This window comes from Sphaeramia orbicularis, chromosome 5, assembly GCF_902148855.1.
Source record: "Sphaeramia orbicularis chromosome 5, fSphaOr1.1, whole genome shotgun sequence".
Taxonomy (NCBI): Eukaryota; Metazoa; Chordata; class Actinopteri; order Kurtiformes; family Apogonidae; genus Sphaeramia; species Sphaeramia orbicularis.
In genome coordinates, this window is record NC_043961.1 from 31,316,556 (window position 1) to 31,333,804 (window position 17,249).

A 17,249-nucleotide genomic window follows, 5' to 3' on the forward strand; every position below is an offset into this window, starting at 1 on the left:
TGATCCAGACTGACACCACTTCATTTGTTTGTGCCATAGAGTAGCTGATTGCTGCTTTTGAGGACAAATGAAGTGACTGTCTAAAATAGCTGGAATTGTAGGAAAACTTAGGTCACTGTCCAGATTCAGACATGGAAAAGATACATGGAGAAAAAAGGGAAGTGCTGTAATGGGTCAAAGGTGCAAAAAAGTTTAGAAAAGAATAAAACGTTCCTAATATTGAATAGAAGAGATACCCTTTGTGTGTGTCAGTTCTCATTTTTCCAGGTCATTGTGCATCGTTAGTTGTTTTCAAAGTCCAGCTGGACTGGTTTTGCTCACGAAAATGTTGCTGAACTTATAAAATAACTAAGGATAAGACATACTATTTGCTACACCTAACATACCTATAGGCCTACTTTATTTAGTACAAATACCTGTTAATTGTCTACTCATCATAAACCACTAAAATTGCTGCAAAATGCTGTAGTTATGATCCCACTGCCACAGACATTCCAACTCCATGTAAAATAGCGGTAATTAATGTACAACACAGTGCTGAACCCACTGAAGTGTCTCACCTGCGTGGATCATTTGTGATGTTAGCTGTCTGTCTGGTACTCAGCTGTTCTGACGTCGAGCACGCTATTTGACGTCACCGTGGGAGTGTCCCACCATCGGAGAAATGAACGGTCATCAACACAATCCTCTCAGCGCCCATGTAAGTTGAAGCCAGCAAAACACACATTTTACGAACTAGTTTTTGAATGAAATGTGTTTCCAGTTGCTGTTGTTCAGCCTGCACAGGGGTTAGGGGTGGCTGAGGTTGTTTTTCGGGTTGCCGCCTGGCGATGTGCCCTGTTTGCCTGTAGCTAACCATGGCTGAAGCTGAAGGATGTTTTTTTAGCTAGTCAGCCTTAGCCAGTCGGCTAACTGACAGGCAGAGCGGCCAGGCGGAGAGTAAGCGTCTGTTTTAGCACACAGCATAGTCTGGACGGGCGATGTTAACGAGTATTTACAGTAGAACAGTTGAGAACGACGAATTCTTGCTTTTACTGATGAAACTCTTAAAGGTGTAAGTTTGGAGACAACACCCAGGCCTGGTTCAGTGTTGTTGTTTTTTTTGTTTTTTTGTTTTTTTACAGACAAGCGGGCCAGGATAGGTATTTGTAATGGCACTAGCGTTATCTGAATGTAATTTCTCTCTCTATTATGTCCTTAAGAAAACGCTGGTTCGTATTACCAGTGCAGAGAAAAGATGTCTAGCTCATGTAACTGTGTGACTGTCGAACTAAATACGCCACTGTGAAATACAACTCTGAGGTGTGATTAAGAAACCTGGTGGGAGTGTGTGACAGATGGCCACCCTGTACCTTCAGTCCACAGTCACTCCTGTCAACTGGAGCTTTTCACACCTGTGGGGACCTTATGATGGTCAGGTGGAGTGGATCTGGAAAAGATTCTGCTTTACCACAACATTACTGAGCAAATCTTTATTTTGCCAGTGTGACATTTGGGCATGATAGTTAACTGTAGCTCTTAGTTACATGATAATATAAAAAAAAATCCCGTTGTCAGCAAGTAGGTAATCCATCTGATCAAGTCATGTTTTATCTAAGTGTTTATTACAGTGGCCATAATCTGATCTATGCCTCCAAAATCAGTAATGTTAGAAGCACGTCAGTGTGTTTATTAGCAGCTGCAGCAGTTTATTACCAACTTGACACGGACATGTCCTGTGGTGAGCTCACATAATTCACAGGGTTGGTAAGCTAACTACACTGTTTTGCTGTCTGAATTTTGTTTTAAAGACAGCCTTTTGACGTCGTGACACCCACAGCTCATATGAATACGAACTATACAATATATGGACTCAAATTTCAGTACACAAAGTAACACATTATGACCTCGCCCCACACCACTACACCGGTGTGTCCCGTACACTGAAATCAACACCCTCGCTGTACCACGTTAGCTTGTGGTGCTAGCTGGTTTAGTAGTAGACACGCCACTAAAACAGGGGCAATGTTGTATTAAAGCTTTAAATTCCTCCATCTTCAGGAGTACAGTAAAATAAGACTCATTTATACACAGACTCACCAAATAAATACCACTCAGTTGGGTGTTTTTAAGGTTAGGCCAAGGAACGTCAGCTAGCAAGTTGCTAATTTCATCCTCTTCTTATCCTTAGCCAACGTTAAACCGCACCGCCCGGACTAGTTACAGCAACGTAATAACGCATCATAAACAAAACCCAGTGTTTTGACTCATACTTTTTCTGTTATTGTCTTGTTTAAGCGTTCTCTTTACTACTCCCACCTCTCATATTATAGCAATGGATGCACCTGTTACTTCATGTTTAACGGTTAGGTTAACTATGCTCTAACTTGGTTGAAAGATGAGATGTTAAAGTCGGTGTTAATTGTGCTTTAATTAAATTTTTGTCTTGTGGAAAGACCCCCCATTGTTAACCTAAGTCAGATAAATCATTCGAGGTGATGGTGATGTCATCCGGCGGAAGTGTTTGTATTGATGCATGTGGTTAGTTAACAGTGTCAAGTTTAACTTAACCTCATTAATAAATTATTTTATCTATTGTAAGTCAGGCACACTCTTCCTGTCCTGCAGAAAATCCCAAAGAGGCATTCTGCAGTATTAATTAACAGTACACATTTAATTATATAAAAGGCCTGGCAGGCCTGTAGTGTGCGAAATTGAAACAGATTTTCATTTAGCCTTGTGAATTATTCTCTTGAGCCAAGACTTAACAAGGAATTTATGGTTTGTCGTTATGTTCTTGTTAAAGAACAGCTGTACTCGTTCGTAAGAATGGCATTACTTGTCTTATTACAGACACATACTGTGCCTTGATAAATGTAATGATGGCCTGACACTAAATTGAATGAACAAACGCACTACTATATTGTGTTTGCCTTAAGGAAACAAACGTACCACCACATCAATTACTTATTTACCTCCTTGGAGTAAGATAAAAGCCACTGTGTTGTGAGCAAGCAGTTGTTTGTGTGCATATCCAGAAGAGTAAAAGAGCATTTATTATGTCTGATCTCTGATAATCTGAAGAATGTCAAAAGTTGACAAAGTATGGATGATAGGCTTCAAAGATGTCCATTTATGTGACTGATTTTGTCAGTTTGTTGTTGAATTCACTCGTTGCTGTTGCTAAATGTGGGCCCAAGCTGAGCGGTATTTGTTACCGCTTGTACAGTAATACAAAGGCTGGCTGACTTCATGTAGAAGCTGAAGCATCACTGTAAAATCACTCATTAACCATGAGTTGCTCATCTTTCCAATGTCTAGAAACATAGTTTTACTGAACAATGAGTGATGGAAGCCTCTACATTGTACCATAAGCCGTGGTCTCATTGTTTTAAGAAAAGTGCTATGCTCTTCTACAGTACATTGTTCGAAAAGATTTATCATGGGTTTAAAAATTTTGCATTGTAGTAACATGGGCATTTCTTTTCCAGTAGGTGCTTATGTTGCATTTCTGATGTTCCTTCTTTCTTCATTGCAGCATGTGATTTTTCTAAATGTCCATGGAAACAGCTGACTAAAGTTTGACAGCTGCCCCACCACATTTGGAAGATTTGCTGGGAAGAAGTGCTGCTGGAAATTTGCTTGGCTTATTAGATCTTTTCCTGTGTTAGTAGACCCCACCCCTCATCTGCTGATGAACACAACTGAAGGTATGCTTATCTACAGTTCTGCTGAGATAAGACTTAGACTCAAACCAAGGACAATCTCACTGTTTCAGTTATTGGATATTATTAAACCACAATAAAGTGTATGATAAAAGGATAAGCCTGATTCTGTTCACTCCACTTGCTGCAAAATCTTTGTAGTATTTAGGCTAACATTTAGCCTGATTCTCTCAACTTCAACATACAAATTTAGGTTAATTCTGCAAATGAAGATGCATCAAAATCAGGTATGCTCTAAAATACAGTCTCCTATATGTTATAACTGAGATTATTGAACAGGCTTCTTCTGTATTAAAGTCAAACTGCGCTGTGTGAAGACCTGCACTGCACTGTTGTTGAAGAGGCTTCAGTGTTGTAGACATGCACTGCACTCCCTGTGGATGGAGTGACCTTGGAGCACTGTATGAACGGAGAGTGATAGGCGAATGTTGGCTGACCCACTTCAAAGAGAACACTTTGCCCTCGGCCTAGAGGAGTCGGACGCCATTGTATTTTCGTTGTAGAAGAAGGATATAGTTCCAATTCGGCGTGCAGTGTTTGTTCCAGTCTTAGGTTTCAAGCTAACAAAGCTTAGTGCAGTACATTATACTGAAAGGTTGTCCCTAGATCAGTGATTGAGGATCAGAAAATGGTGTTGGAGCAATATTGCTTTTTCATCCAGGATCATACATGAAACTAAATCCTGAAAATGAAATTCTGAGTATGTTGTTGATGATTGAGCCTGTAAATGATAATTGTAGTGTTTACATTATGGGAAGTTTATTAAAGAGAGTGATATATATATAGCTGCTGTGAGCTCTAGGCTAAATCTTTATTTTTGAAAACCTGCACATAGCTTTTATGTTTTGATTAATGAGTGAGAAATGAACAGCAGCAAGTTAGTCAAGGATGTTGATTTTTAAAAATGGATAATATTGACTTTTTGCATTATTGAACTATTCACCACCTCATCCTTAAACAAAGGGCTTTCTTATCCAGCTCTGCAGATCGAACAGCAGGACCAACACGTAATGAGTCAGTGTGTACCACTCACAGAGCATCTCAGTGTTTTTGTTGCTAGATGTGCTGCTGGCTTGTTAAGTGATACTTTGTAGCTTTGCTGACTCTTGGAATCATTTTTCAATTTGTCTGCAAAATAATCCATGTACTACATCATCGGACCCGTCAGTTTAAGCTTTTGGTATTTTCCCTTGAGAAAACTGCATCTCACTTGGTGTTAAAAGGCTGGAGATGAGTATTTCAGAAATATGCATTTTGAGAAATAAATCATGACACTGTGAAATGCAGTAAGGCTGCACCTTAATAATACTATATTGATGTGTCAGACAGACAGTGTCTGGGTTATGCTACTATGTTATTCTGGCATGCTGACATGTAACAGAAGCTGGTACTGCATTACAATTGGCTGTACATCTATGAAAATGAGTGATAACAATATTTGTAATGTAATTTTGTAAAAACGATATTACGAATATTGTAAAGGATACCTCCCCATAACATATTGATAATACACATTTCTGAATATAAACAAAGAGCAGCAGAAGCTAAAAACACATTGGTGGTAGTTCAGGGTTTAGGGCATGTTTTGGTAAATTAGTAATATCAACAGGTACTGTTAAAAATCTCCTGTATGTATGTTTGTTATTGTGTGAAAAATCATTAAATGCAAATCTATAGACAATGTTGTGTTCAGGAGTAAACATTCACCACTCCTTTGAGCTACAGATTAGTTGAGGACTGACAGTTCCTGACTGCACATTTGAGCAGAATGTTTGTGTCGTGTTGTTTCAAGGCATAGCATTATGTGATCTGTGTGCAGAGTGAATGTCATGTAAATATTGTCAAATCCTGTCAGTGTCATAGGTGAGCTGCTCTGCAGTGGTTAGACCACAGTACAGTACCAATAGCTATAAACATTATAGCAGCCTTTCAGTGTCTCATCTAGCTGTGAAAAGGTTTTTGTTAAAAGTCTGCACTAATGTAATTCTGTGCACGTTATTCTAATTCAGTTTCTTTTTATTTGTTTCTGCCTCATTTAGCTAATTCTGAGCTGTGAGTCAGACGAGGAGAGGCTGGGCTGATGGTAAGCGTTGCACTGTATCTCACTCTCTCTCTCTCTCTCTTACTTCACTTTTCATTGTCCTATGACGTGTTAGTAAACCAGTGGGCTTTTATATAAGCTGTCATCTTAGGGTTGAAGACTGGGAGTGGACCTTTACAGTTCAGGATTTAGCCTCATTATAAAGTGAAAAGGTCAAAGAAGAAACCGTTATGGATCATTTAACACATTAAACAGTTTAGCACTGGATATCATTCACTTCCTATGTAGTATTTCATTTACATTTTTCACACTCTGTAGTCTCTTTGTTAGCATCATCCAAGCACTTTCTATTATGTTGATTATTAATTACCATATTGAACACTTTCTGAAATGTAATTATGCATTTTGTGCAGAGGCTTTTGTGAGGCTTGAATCCTCAGAAATAAACAACAGAAAATGCTGAAGAAAGCCACTGATTTTCAACACACGCAGCCTTTCAGAAACTGTTCTCACAAACTTGTTTATTTTTTAGACTTTGTGTTTCTGCATTATTGGGTTGGCATGGTTAGACATGCCACATGCTGCGTAGATAAAATGAAGTCCTGCTGTCTTCAGTAGAGAGACAATACTAAGGCATTTTCAATTGCAGAATGTCTTTAAGACCTATGGACAAAATGAACAACAAACATTATCAAGCAGCTGTAAAAGTGGTCATGCCTGTGCCAACCCAGTTTGTGTTGCTTATTTTATTTATTCTGCTGCTGCTTATTATGTTCATCATTCACTGCTGCATGTCATAATTCATTTATTTTCCTTTTGTGGTAGAAAAGCATGACTTTGAGTCCAGCCACAGATGCATGTCCACTCAAAAGGCCCAACTGAGCGCCATCCCCTCTGCTTCGCGGCTTTCAACCAGCCTCTCAGAGGGGGGGTGTCGACGGGGCGTAGCTAGTCTCCCCTGCACATCGAGTAGAACCTCACTGTGAAACTGGAGGTCTCAGATGGATCAGGGTAGTAGTGAGCAGAGTCCAGAGGAGCCGGACACAGGAGGCCGAGCAGAGCTGGAAGTCGGCAGGAGGGCGTCTGAGTCAGAGCACGGTTTGTCCAAAATCACCCATAATGCCCTGGAGAACATGGGAGCGTTGGGCCATGGTCTGAAGCAGTTCTTCCAGCCACAGCGCCGACGCTCCTCCGTTTCCCCACATGACTCTGCCTCGTCCTGCACAGGCGCCCCTCCCTCCGAACCCACTGATGTAGGGTCGGAAGTAGGGGAAGCTCCTGCCTCCTCGGCCACCCCTTTGGATTCTGACAACCCTGCTGCTTCCGCCCCTCCTGCAGCTCTGAGCCGTGTTCTGCAGCAGATCCGTGGTGCTCCACCAATGATGAAGCGAGGCACCAGCCTGCAGAGCCGCCGCAGCAAGACGGGCAGTGGGGACCCTCCCCAGAAAGGGAGCCCCCAGATCCACCGGCGCAGCACCCATGAAGTCTTGCTGCAGGCTGGACGCCCGCGCTCCTCCTCAACCACAGATACACCCAGCAGCCCTGCTCTAGCAGATATGCTGCTGACCTCTGGCTACCACTCCACTGAGGAGCCAGACAAGGTGAGTGTTGACAAAATAAATGATACAACAACCCATTTCTTAAGTGTAGAGACCAATGCAGTGGAAAATCAAAGTGGGATTTTATTCACGAGAGTCTAATTTTAGACATTAAATAAAATATTCAGAATTTGGTTTTATAACGCTCTCACCTGAAATCAAAAATGGTTATCTTTTCATTACTTAAAATGGACAGCCATGTTTCTACAGTAACAGAATGGACTTGGGCTTATCTTTTTATAGATACAGTTTGTCTGAGGTTGTTGTGACTCACAGAAGACATGAATATAACTGCTAGTAACTGAACGGATTATGATGCAGTGACAGTCAGTGCATCTAATTGAACTCATGCCTGTTCTGTTTTCTAGCACATGGCTTCCAGTGTTAGTACCCCCTTAAACAAAAGCCTACGTACAATAAGCAAAGCAAACAGTGGCGTGATGGTGGGCCTTTTAATATGGCCATGGTAGGGGATGGTGAGCTGGGGTATTCTGTAGGTTGCAGTCTGAAACCCACTCGGTCTACTAAATATAGCACAATGAACCTAGCCTGAAGTCTAAAATACAAAAATCATTATTTTGCATCTTAAAATGTCTCAAAATCAATTTTAAAAGATATCATTATTTTTATAAAGTTGCATGAACTTCAGTCTTACTTTGAGATGTTTTTTTGTTTTTGTTTTTTTTTTTTTGGGGGGGGGGGGGGGGTCATTGATCAGAACCAAAAAAAACCCCAAAAACACAGAGCCAATAACCAATACTGAAAAGTTGGAATCCTACTCAGAATTTATCAAAGCACTCCTAGTTCGTGTGTTGGGATGTGGTGTTTCCCCTCATCAAGTAGCCTCTTTTACAAGCAATTAGTTGAAATAATGTCTGTTAAGGTGAATTCTGTGTCATATGGACAAGTACAAATTCAGTCAGATCTGGCTTGAGAACAGAGCATTTAATGTGTGGTTGAGACCTGTGGAAAATAACGAATAGAAAACCTCCCTTACCTTCTGCAAGAAAAGTTTGTGTAGAAGTTCACATATAAAGTCATTAGAGCTGTATGGGAAAACAAAAATAAGTTGCTGCCTCCCACCATCCAATATTATTCTGCATTTATGGCACAAGCATCACAGAAGCCAGAGTCCTGTTTTCGTTCCTGTCCTTATATATATCCTTTCCTGTATTTTTAGAGCCATTTAAAGGGTCTTAAAAAGTCTTAAATTAAACTTGCAAAGATCCTGGTTATTAATGCAGCTCTACAGGATTCAGATATTTTATTAAATCAAATCCTTGAATGTTTATATAAAACAAGCATGACTGGAGGACATTGTACTTTCAGACTACAGACACAGTATACTCATGAGGAATCAAATGCATTGATTTTTAGCAGCAAAATACAGGAATGCCTGAATAATGTAAAACTGACTCATGCATCATATCTGTAAAAGAATGTCATAACCACGTGAATTGTTGTTACGTATTAAAGGCCTGTTAATGGTTTAGATGTGCCTGGATGAACTGGTGAATGTGAAGATGAGCTGTCAGCAGTGGAAGGTCAGAGACTGCCTTTGAGTGGTTGGTCACTATGTGCTTTAAGCCTTTCTAAATTTAGCTGTTGCTGTCTCTGAGTGTACTTCAGGTCAGAGAAGGCTTGCAGGCCTGAACAAAGTCAAACTTGTGTAATGAACTTTTCGTTCTTTTATATTAGGTCTGACAGAGCTGATCACTCTGCAGGCACTCACAGTCTACCTAAAGTAATGGCCTCTTTGTTGCTTCTTAACCTCTACTTAAGGACTTTAAACGCTTGTGTTGTTAAATTATTGTTTTACGAGTGCACTTATTGTTGATTAACTTTCAGTGTTTGGCTTTAAACCAAACAATACTGTGAAAGGGTGGGGATTTTTTTTTATAGACCTTAGTGTTGTACAGTCCCATGCTGCGTTGTCTTGGTAATTTTTGACTTAAAAGTTTTATCAGGCTAAAAATGCATGTATAAAAATAACCACAAACAACAGTGGAATGGGCAGAGTTTAAAATATTGCTCTCTTTTAGTGGTATCAAGTATTTGGGTTACGCCATTTACTGACAACCACATGCCGCGAGGTAAAGACAAATTCCTCTCATAAGTCTCCGTTAATTCCAGGTTTATTTGGTCTATTTTTGTCTGATTAACAGTTATATGTCCCTCCTCCATTATCTCCTGGAATAACAAAAATGAAATGGCTAGAGACCTAGAGATTTTGTTAAAACATGTACCAGCTGCTGTAGTGAAAGCAAAATGACAGATGTGCTTAAATTAGTAAGTAGTTAAAGTAGATAGTAGATACTGAGAGAACTATTTCATCAGTTTGTACTCTCAGAACAATATAGTTAAGTAGGTACTGACATATCACTCTACTCTGATAAACATGCCATTGCAAATTAAGGTGTAAAAAAAAACAAAAAACAAAAAAAAAGTAAAACCTCTAATCAGAGGTGTGTGGCCTACCTGCCCTTGAGTCTGTGAAATTAATTTTCCAATTAAAATATTATATTGATTGTGGATTATAGGGCTGTGCAATTAATCGAAATTCAATTACGATTTCGATTATTAGACGCAACGATTACAAAAATTATGTAATCGAGAAAAAACGATTATTAATTTTGAGTTCTTTTAATTCACGCGCACGCAAGCTACCATGAGCTGCTCTGCTCCGCCCCCCTCTAAGCTACTGCTGCCTGCTAGCCGGCAGGTCCACCCCAAGAGGAAAGTTGTACCTAGCGGTCTGGACAAATGGTAGGAGAATCACAGCAGAAGTGCTCGGTAAACAAAAAAGGCAAGTCAAATTCAATTGTATGGAATCACTTTGGGTTTGATGAAGAAGACGAAGAGCAAAAACACATCACGTGCAAAAAGTGTTTCGTAGTTGTGTCCGCACCGACCGGTAACACAACAAACCTTTTTAACCATCTAAAGTTTAACCACCGCCACCGTTATCATAATCTTATGAAAAACTAAAACACATAAAAATAACTTCGTCCGCAATGCAATCTTCAGTTTCCGAATCTCTTTACGCTGCAACTCCCGTATTAACCTAACCCGTATAACCCTAACGTACGCATTCTAGATGGCTGATGTATACAGAAGGTCTTAACTGAAACCTCACGGCACGCCACTGAATTTATTATGTGTCATACTACATTGAACATACTTGAATTTATAATTTGCACTTGACGTAAGTTTTTTTTTTTTTTTTTTAAATTGCTACAGTTCTATGGCAAGTCTATAGCAGTTTAATTACAGTGCACTATTTATTTACAAAAGGAAACATACTTGAATTTACAGTACATTTATTTGCATTCAAAGATTTTTTTGTTTCGTACAAAAGTGAACATACTTTGCTTTAGTGGTTAAAAGCTTTATTTATGTTTAAAGAGTATATTTTACATTGTTTTGCAAGAAAAAATAAATAACTTTAAGGTTAACAAATAATCGTTTTTAATAATCGTGATTTCAATTATTGCTAAAATAATCGTGATTTTTTTTTTTTTTTCTATAATCGAGCAGCCCTAGTGGATTATATACACAACCAACAGAGTCCTTTATCAAATTCAGTATTTTTTTTCTTGACTTGTTTGTATTTGAACAAATATCTTAAAGTCAAGCTAATACAGATGAGCTAACCAGGCAGTGCAAGGGTTCTGGGGAATTCCTGTTTTAGTTAAGGATGTCTGGTGTTTTTGAAGAGCACCTCAGAGCTTCCATTTTTCAGAAACGACTGTTTGACTGTAAGGTAAAGTGGAGAAAATCCTCTACATATAACGTAGCCTACATTTAAACTGATATTGATTTTTTTAAGAGACCTTTTTGCAGCTGCCCCTGTTCACAGCAGTATAAAAAAAATCAAAGAAACCCTTTCAGACCCCCATGTCTCGGTAGAGATGCTTTGTCACTCTGTGTTGCTCTCAGTGTAAATGCACCTGTAATTAACATTCTTTCACAGTATTTTCTTTTTCTCTGGTTCACTCCTTCATATAGTCGGATCGTTATGACGGATCAGGCCCTGCTGTGTCACCCAACGCCCTCTCCTATGGTGCAGATGGGTACGATGTAGTTGACAGCACCCCAGACCCCCAGCGCACTAAGCAGGCCATCGCTCAACTCCAGCAGAAGATCCTCAAGCTCACAGAACAAATCAAGATCGAACAAACCGCACGTGACGACAATGTGGCTGAGTACCTAAAACTGGCTAATAATGCAGACAAACAGCAGAGCGCACGTATCAAACAAGTGTTTGAAAAGAAGAACCAAAAGTCAGCTCTCACTATCCAACAACTGCAGAAGAAGTTAGAACACTACCACCGGAAGCTTCGAGAGGTGGAACACAACGGCATCCCTCGTCAGCCCAAAGATGTTTTCCGAGACATGCACCAGGGCCTGAAAGGTGTTGGAGCCAAGGTGTGTGGAAATGAAAAACTAAAGTAAGACTGAATTGATTTGCCAAACATTCTGCCAGCATGGTTTATGAACACATAAAAATAGCTAATAGTGGCAGCAGTACTACACAGGTGTTGGCTTCTTAAGTCAGTCCTCCCAGATACCATACTGGGGCCTTTTAGTTTGATTTGTGCAGTTTTGACACCTTTCCTGCTGAAACTGCAGCTAGTCCAATACTGTGTAAAGTAGTAGCAATTACTTTCTACTACTGGAACACCACACAAACTAATCACTTATTGTTAACTGATATTTAAGGAGTGATGCTTCTTAATATGTAAGATTATAGTAAAGTCTATCACTTTTAGAGAAACACTGAAGAAGGTGACCGAAGTGAGGTTGTTATGTTGTCCATGTACTCATATTGTATCAGAGTTCTCTGTGTTTTATGCTGCCAGATCAGTACACAGTATATTCAGTTGTGTCAGATAACCATCAAGCAAGAATTAGTTATTCAGTGTATTTTATTCAGCAGAGTAGACTACACAGCCATGGCAAGACTGCTCCACACATTTGAATTTAAGGACAGCACTACGTGCTGAGTAAGACTGAGTTAAAGGGGTCATATTTTGCTAACCCCACTTTTATTAGTCTTTGGTACATTTATTTGTGTATTTGGACCCTAGTAGTTCAAAAAGTTTACATTTGAACCCTCCAGGTGCTGCAAAGCTATTTTTATATTCATTTTGGCAAAAATCAAGTGGATCTCCACAAACTGTTTCAATTCCTTCTTAATTTGTTACATTTTATAAGTAGTTACATCATGACATTAGCATATATAAGGTCAAGACGTCCAACGAATACTTCTCTGAGTACGCCATAATTGTTTGTCAGCGGCAGTGGTTGTAGTCCATACTGAAAATATGTCCAAACATTGAGCTAATTACCTAAAATGCTCAGTTGTTGGTTGTATTAAGGAACTCAAGTGGCTGAACGGGCACAGCCAACAACTTGGAGGGGGTGGGGTCATGTGCATTTAAGGGGCTGGTGCTCAGAACAACCTTTCTCATGTCTTTACTCAAAAATGGGGTTAAAGATGGGCCTGCAGAGTTTAATTAATGAAGAATTCAAACCCAAGCATAGCATTTACAGTTTATGTAGACCACAGGGAAATGTTTTAAAATGTATAATTCCATTTAAAAAGGCAAAATATCACTCCTTTACAGTAGTGTGTTGCGTCATAATTAGCTCATAGGGTTATATAGTGCCATTACAAATACTTTACAACAGCAGATGCAGCCTCAGTAGTGACTTGATATTCCTCATTCCAGGTGACAGGTGGCCTTTCCAGTTTCTCTCAAGCCACTCACTCTGCTGCTGGAGCTGTGGTGTCCAAGCCCAGAGAGATCGCCTCCCTCATCCGTAACAAGTTCGGCAGCGCTGATAACATTGCAGCCTTGAATAACTCTCTGGATGAAACCCAGGGGGATGAGGGTGTTGGTCCTGGGGCAACAAGGGCCCTTGGGACAGGGCAGCTGCAGTCCAGCCCAAAGTACGGCAGTGATGATGACTGTTCTAGTGCAACATCTGGCTCTGCAGGAGCTAACAGCACTACCGGAGCTCCTGGAGGACCTCCAAGCTCTAAGGGCAACACCCTTGAACATGGCCAGGCATCAGGCTTTGACGCTGTACTCCACGAGATCCAAGAGCTGCGGGACAACCAAGGTCGACTTGAGGAGTCCTTTGAAAACTTGAAAGCCCATTATCAGCGGGACTACACTATGATCATGGAGGCACTACAAGAGGAACGATACAGGTAGAACAGACCTAAAACCTTCATGACACAATAGATTGATTGACGCCGCCAGTGTCAGCCCGAAACGTCACTTGTGGTGAATACATTTTTGGGAGCTCACAGGTTGTGTGGACCTTATTTAATTTTTTCATTTACTTTTTTGGGATCCAGCACACCTTTCAATAACTGGATGGGCGTGTTGATCACTTCTTTTCACAATATGTTGATTGCAAAATGACTCCAAAAATGACATACGCAAAATACCTCAGATAATGTAACAGTACACCAATGAGTGTTGCTTTAGACTGTGATAATTCCACAGTTTAGGTTTGATTAAGTTTAGGGGAGGTTAGTGAAAGATGGCAAAGGTGATGGAAAGGTTGCTGTTACAACTAAAATGAGAAATGTAAATGATGGCCTTTGGGATGGTTGCAATAATAACACACAGACATGGTTTAAGGAAAACATTTACCTTCAATCATCAGTTTTAGAAAGGGCATGAGTGCTAATCTTATGTGAAATGTCACAGGTTTTCTCGTGCTGCCATATTTACCTCAACTTCCTCGATATAATCAGACTAATAAGACTAGTGTTATACTGTTTGACACATTTCAGACACTTTTTCATACGACTGCAAGAGGTCGCCATAGGACCATAATGGGCCATCTTTGTAAACATTTTTGATTTTAACCTCCATAAGTAATTAACCAATAATATTTTATTCTTTTCTTAAGTAAGTTAGCTGTGGGCTGAAAACTGTGCATTTGCTGATGTACTGTTGTTACTGTTTTGCAGATGTGAACGTTTAGAAGAACAACTGAATGACTTGACAGAACTGCACCAGAATGAAATTCTGAACTTGAAACAGGAACTAGCCAGCATGGAGGAGAAGATTGCATACCAGTCTTATGAAAGAGCACGGGACATACAGGTAAACACGACTGCTGTTAACATTATGTTTCTGCCTTGTCATCAAAGCACTTTTGCTCACTCAGTTTTATCTATAACTTGTAGGAAGCGCTGGAGGCATGTCAAACACGCATCTCCAAGATGGAGCTGCAGCAGCAGCAACAGCAGGTGGTACAGCTTGAGGGTCTGGAGAACGCCACGGCACGAACTCTTCTTGGAAAACTAATCAATGTGCTGCTAGCTGTCATGGCTGTCCTTCTGGTATTTGTGTCCACGGTGGCTAATTGTGTTGTCCCGTTAATGAAAACGCGCAGCCGCACACTTTCTACGCTGCTCCTTGTAATTATCCTTGCCTTTTTTTGGAGGCACTGGGATGCTATTTCAGAGTATCTACATCGCTTTCTCCAGGACCCCAGATGACCGGTTTGAAAAGGCCTAGTTATGTGATGAAGGTACAGGGGGTTCGGGGGCTGATGTGTAAAAGGTGGACATTAACCCATACAGGGAGTTAAATCTCAATAGTCCTACCTTTTCCTCTTTTTTTAAGTCGCTTCTCAAAACACTCAGGATTGCATCAGAGGTTTGCTGTCACTTTATCACCTTTTGAAGTGTGTTTTGAGAAGAATAAGAGGAGAATGAAGGGAGAGAAGGTTGGATGTTTGATATTGACTTGCTGTCTTTGGTGCATTTGAGGTACGAGCACGAGCGTAACTGGGTTGAAGGAGGGGCTGAGAGAACTGCACACTTGATTTCTCTCTTCTGAGTGAATTTGTTTACATGTGGAAAACTTTGCATTGTTTCCCCACAGACAAAGCTGTAAGTTTTATTAGTTTCTGGTTAATTCAAGTGATACTGTTTTGAAGTCATTGTTTTTAAATACAGATTATAGGTGGCTTTTATTTCCTTTTGACTGTAATGAGCTGACAGTGTTCTGCTAAATTAGCTGTCCACTTTCTTCTCCTGCTGTTCTGTAAGTTCTCTCGCTTCTAATCTTGCCATCCTGGTTTTCCATCAATCTTCTCTTTCTTTCCCCTTTTACTCAACCTTTTTAAATGTCAGCTTGTGTGACCAACTCTTCCTCCTCTCACTCACTACACTCTGAAGAACGGGGTACTTGCACATCTGCTACTTAGCTCTGGAATCAGACTTGCCACTGGATCAAGGAATGATAGGCTGTTGACTCGTTTCCTTTGGATGTGTGAAGTCAGTAACACTGGTTCTGCCACAACCAGGACATTACTATCAAGAACAGTTCATTTGGAGTTGCGACCCTGCCCACTGGGCCAACCGGATCCTGTTATCCTGGTGGCTTTTCCCACTGCAGAAGAATAATCTATGAACTGAAATAACATACTTGAAGAGCAGTTAAAATGCTCAAAGACTCAGTGCTTCCGTACTGTTTCTATTAGTGACAATGAAATAGTAACTTTTTAGTTGATTTTTTTATTTTTTAAAAACAAATAAATTTGCTGTTTAAAAGGTGAAATTGTGTAAGAAAAAACATTTGTTCTTAGCAGAAATGTGAATGTTGGAATCAAGTGATTATGCCTACATAATGTGTTTTATAACATGTCTCATGATCCACAAAAACATGTAATTCAATGAGAGTAGTTCACTCTTCATACTGTAACTCTGAAAGCACTAAGATGCTATTTTGACATTGTACATCTTCATGTTTCTTCCTACTTTATCACCTCACATAGGTAACATGTCAGCTTGACAAAAAAAAACTGAATGTTCCAGTATTTTGTCAGATTTTTACAAAATGCACTTCATAAACTAGGTCAATTGTAACATGGATCAGAAAGTCTTAGTTTATGAAACCCAAGATGGCTTGCACTGCATTAAATGTCAAAGTAAAACCAATGAAGACAGAACCTTGCAGGTAAGTTTGTCAAGCGGACACACTTCTGAGGGCAGATTCGTGAAGGTGTGTAGTGCAAAGAGTTGATATTAGTAAGAGAACATACGAAAAATCATAGAATTATGTTTCCTTAAGATTTCCCTGTAAGTGTAAGACTAGACCCCAGTAAAGATAAGTCACTCTCAAAACATCTTTACCCTTAAATATGCAGGGGGGGGGACTTTTAAAGAGGCCTAAGAGTTAAGCAGAGATGATGGCAAAAGAGAAAAAGGCTGGGGTAATGTGAAAACGAAGGCAAACTAAATTGAGCAGTATAAAAATAATTTTAAAGAATTAAAAAATTAAGTATAATGTCCAATGCAGCGTGAAAGAAAGGTGAAGAAGAATGTCAGGTAAAATGAACTTTCAAATCTATTGTTTCCAGAAATTACCCCATTATTTTATCATACCTATTCAGCATCTAGAAATCAGGCCCATCCTCAAACTGAAAGACACTACAACTAGTCAACTCAAGAGTGAATGTACTTGCACACTTTTACAGCCAAAAGTAGAGGGAAAGTAAAAATAAAACCTGGAAAAACAAAAGTAAAACTCAAACTCAGCTACGCCCATGTTTTCAGACATTTTGTAGATGACTGTAGGTGTATGACATAGGAAATAGATTGCCTGTGTATATTCTATTAAAAAGGTCTCCACCTCCAACTAGGCAAGTAGTTCAGTAGATAATTACTGCAATGATTAATACATTTCAGCAATGTCATGTGTCCAAAAAATGTTGTCAGCCATCTGCCTGAATATAATGAATGACCCAGTCTGAACTGTATTCTTCCCTGACAACACCAGGTTTCATCAGGCTGAAATTGTGAGAGTGGTTCTGGGAATATGACAGTCACCCATGGATTGACCACCCCAGAGTTCAGATCTGAACCACGTT

At 39.8% G+C, this 17,249-nt stretch overlaps 1 protein-coding gene across 4 annotated transcripts; it reads left to right on the forward strand.

Annotated features, from left to right (window-relative positions):
* Nucleotides 1-603: 603 nt before the first annotated feature.
* Nucleotides 604-15,937, forward strand: tmcc1b (transmembrane and coiled-coil domain family 1b). Of its 4 annotated transcripts, none has more exons than XM_030133355.1 (9): nt 604-700; nt 3,518-3,689; nt 5,744-5,787; nt 6,571-7,346; nt 11,352-11,771; nt 12,206-12,226; nt 13,079-13,563; nt 14,338-14,473; nt 14,557-15,937. In XM_030133355.1, exons 4-9 carry the CDS (start codon nt 6,747-6,749, stop codon nt 14,869-14,871), a joined length of 1,977 nt encoding a protein of 658 aa, XP_029989215.1. In that variant the 5' UTR covers nt 604-700; nt 3,518-3,689; nt 5,744-5,787; nt 6,571-6,746; the 3' UTR covers nt 14,872-15,937. The 4 variants fall into 4 exon arrangements, with proteins under 4 accessions (XP_029989215.1, XP_029989216.1, XP_029989218.1 ...); XM_030133356.1 differs by having other exon boundaries at nt 6,576-7,346; XM_030133358.1 differs by having other exon boundaries at nt 7,084-7,346.
* Nucleotides 15,938-17,249: the final 1,312 nt, after the last annotated feature.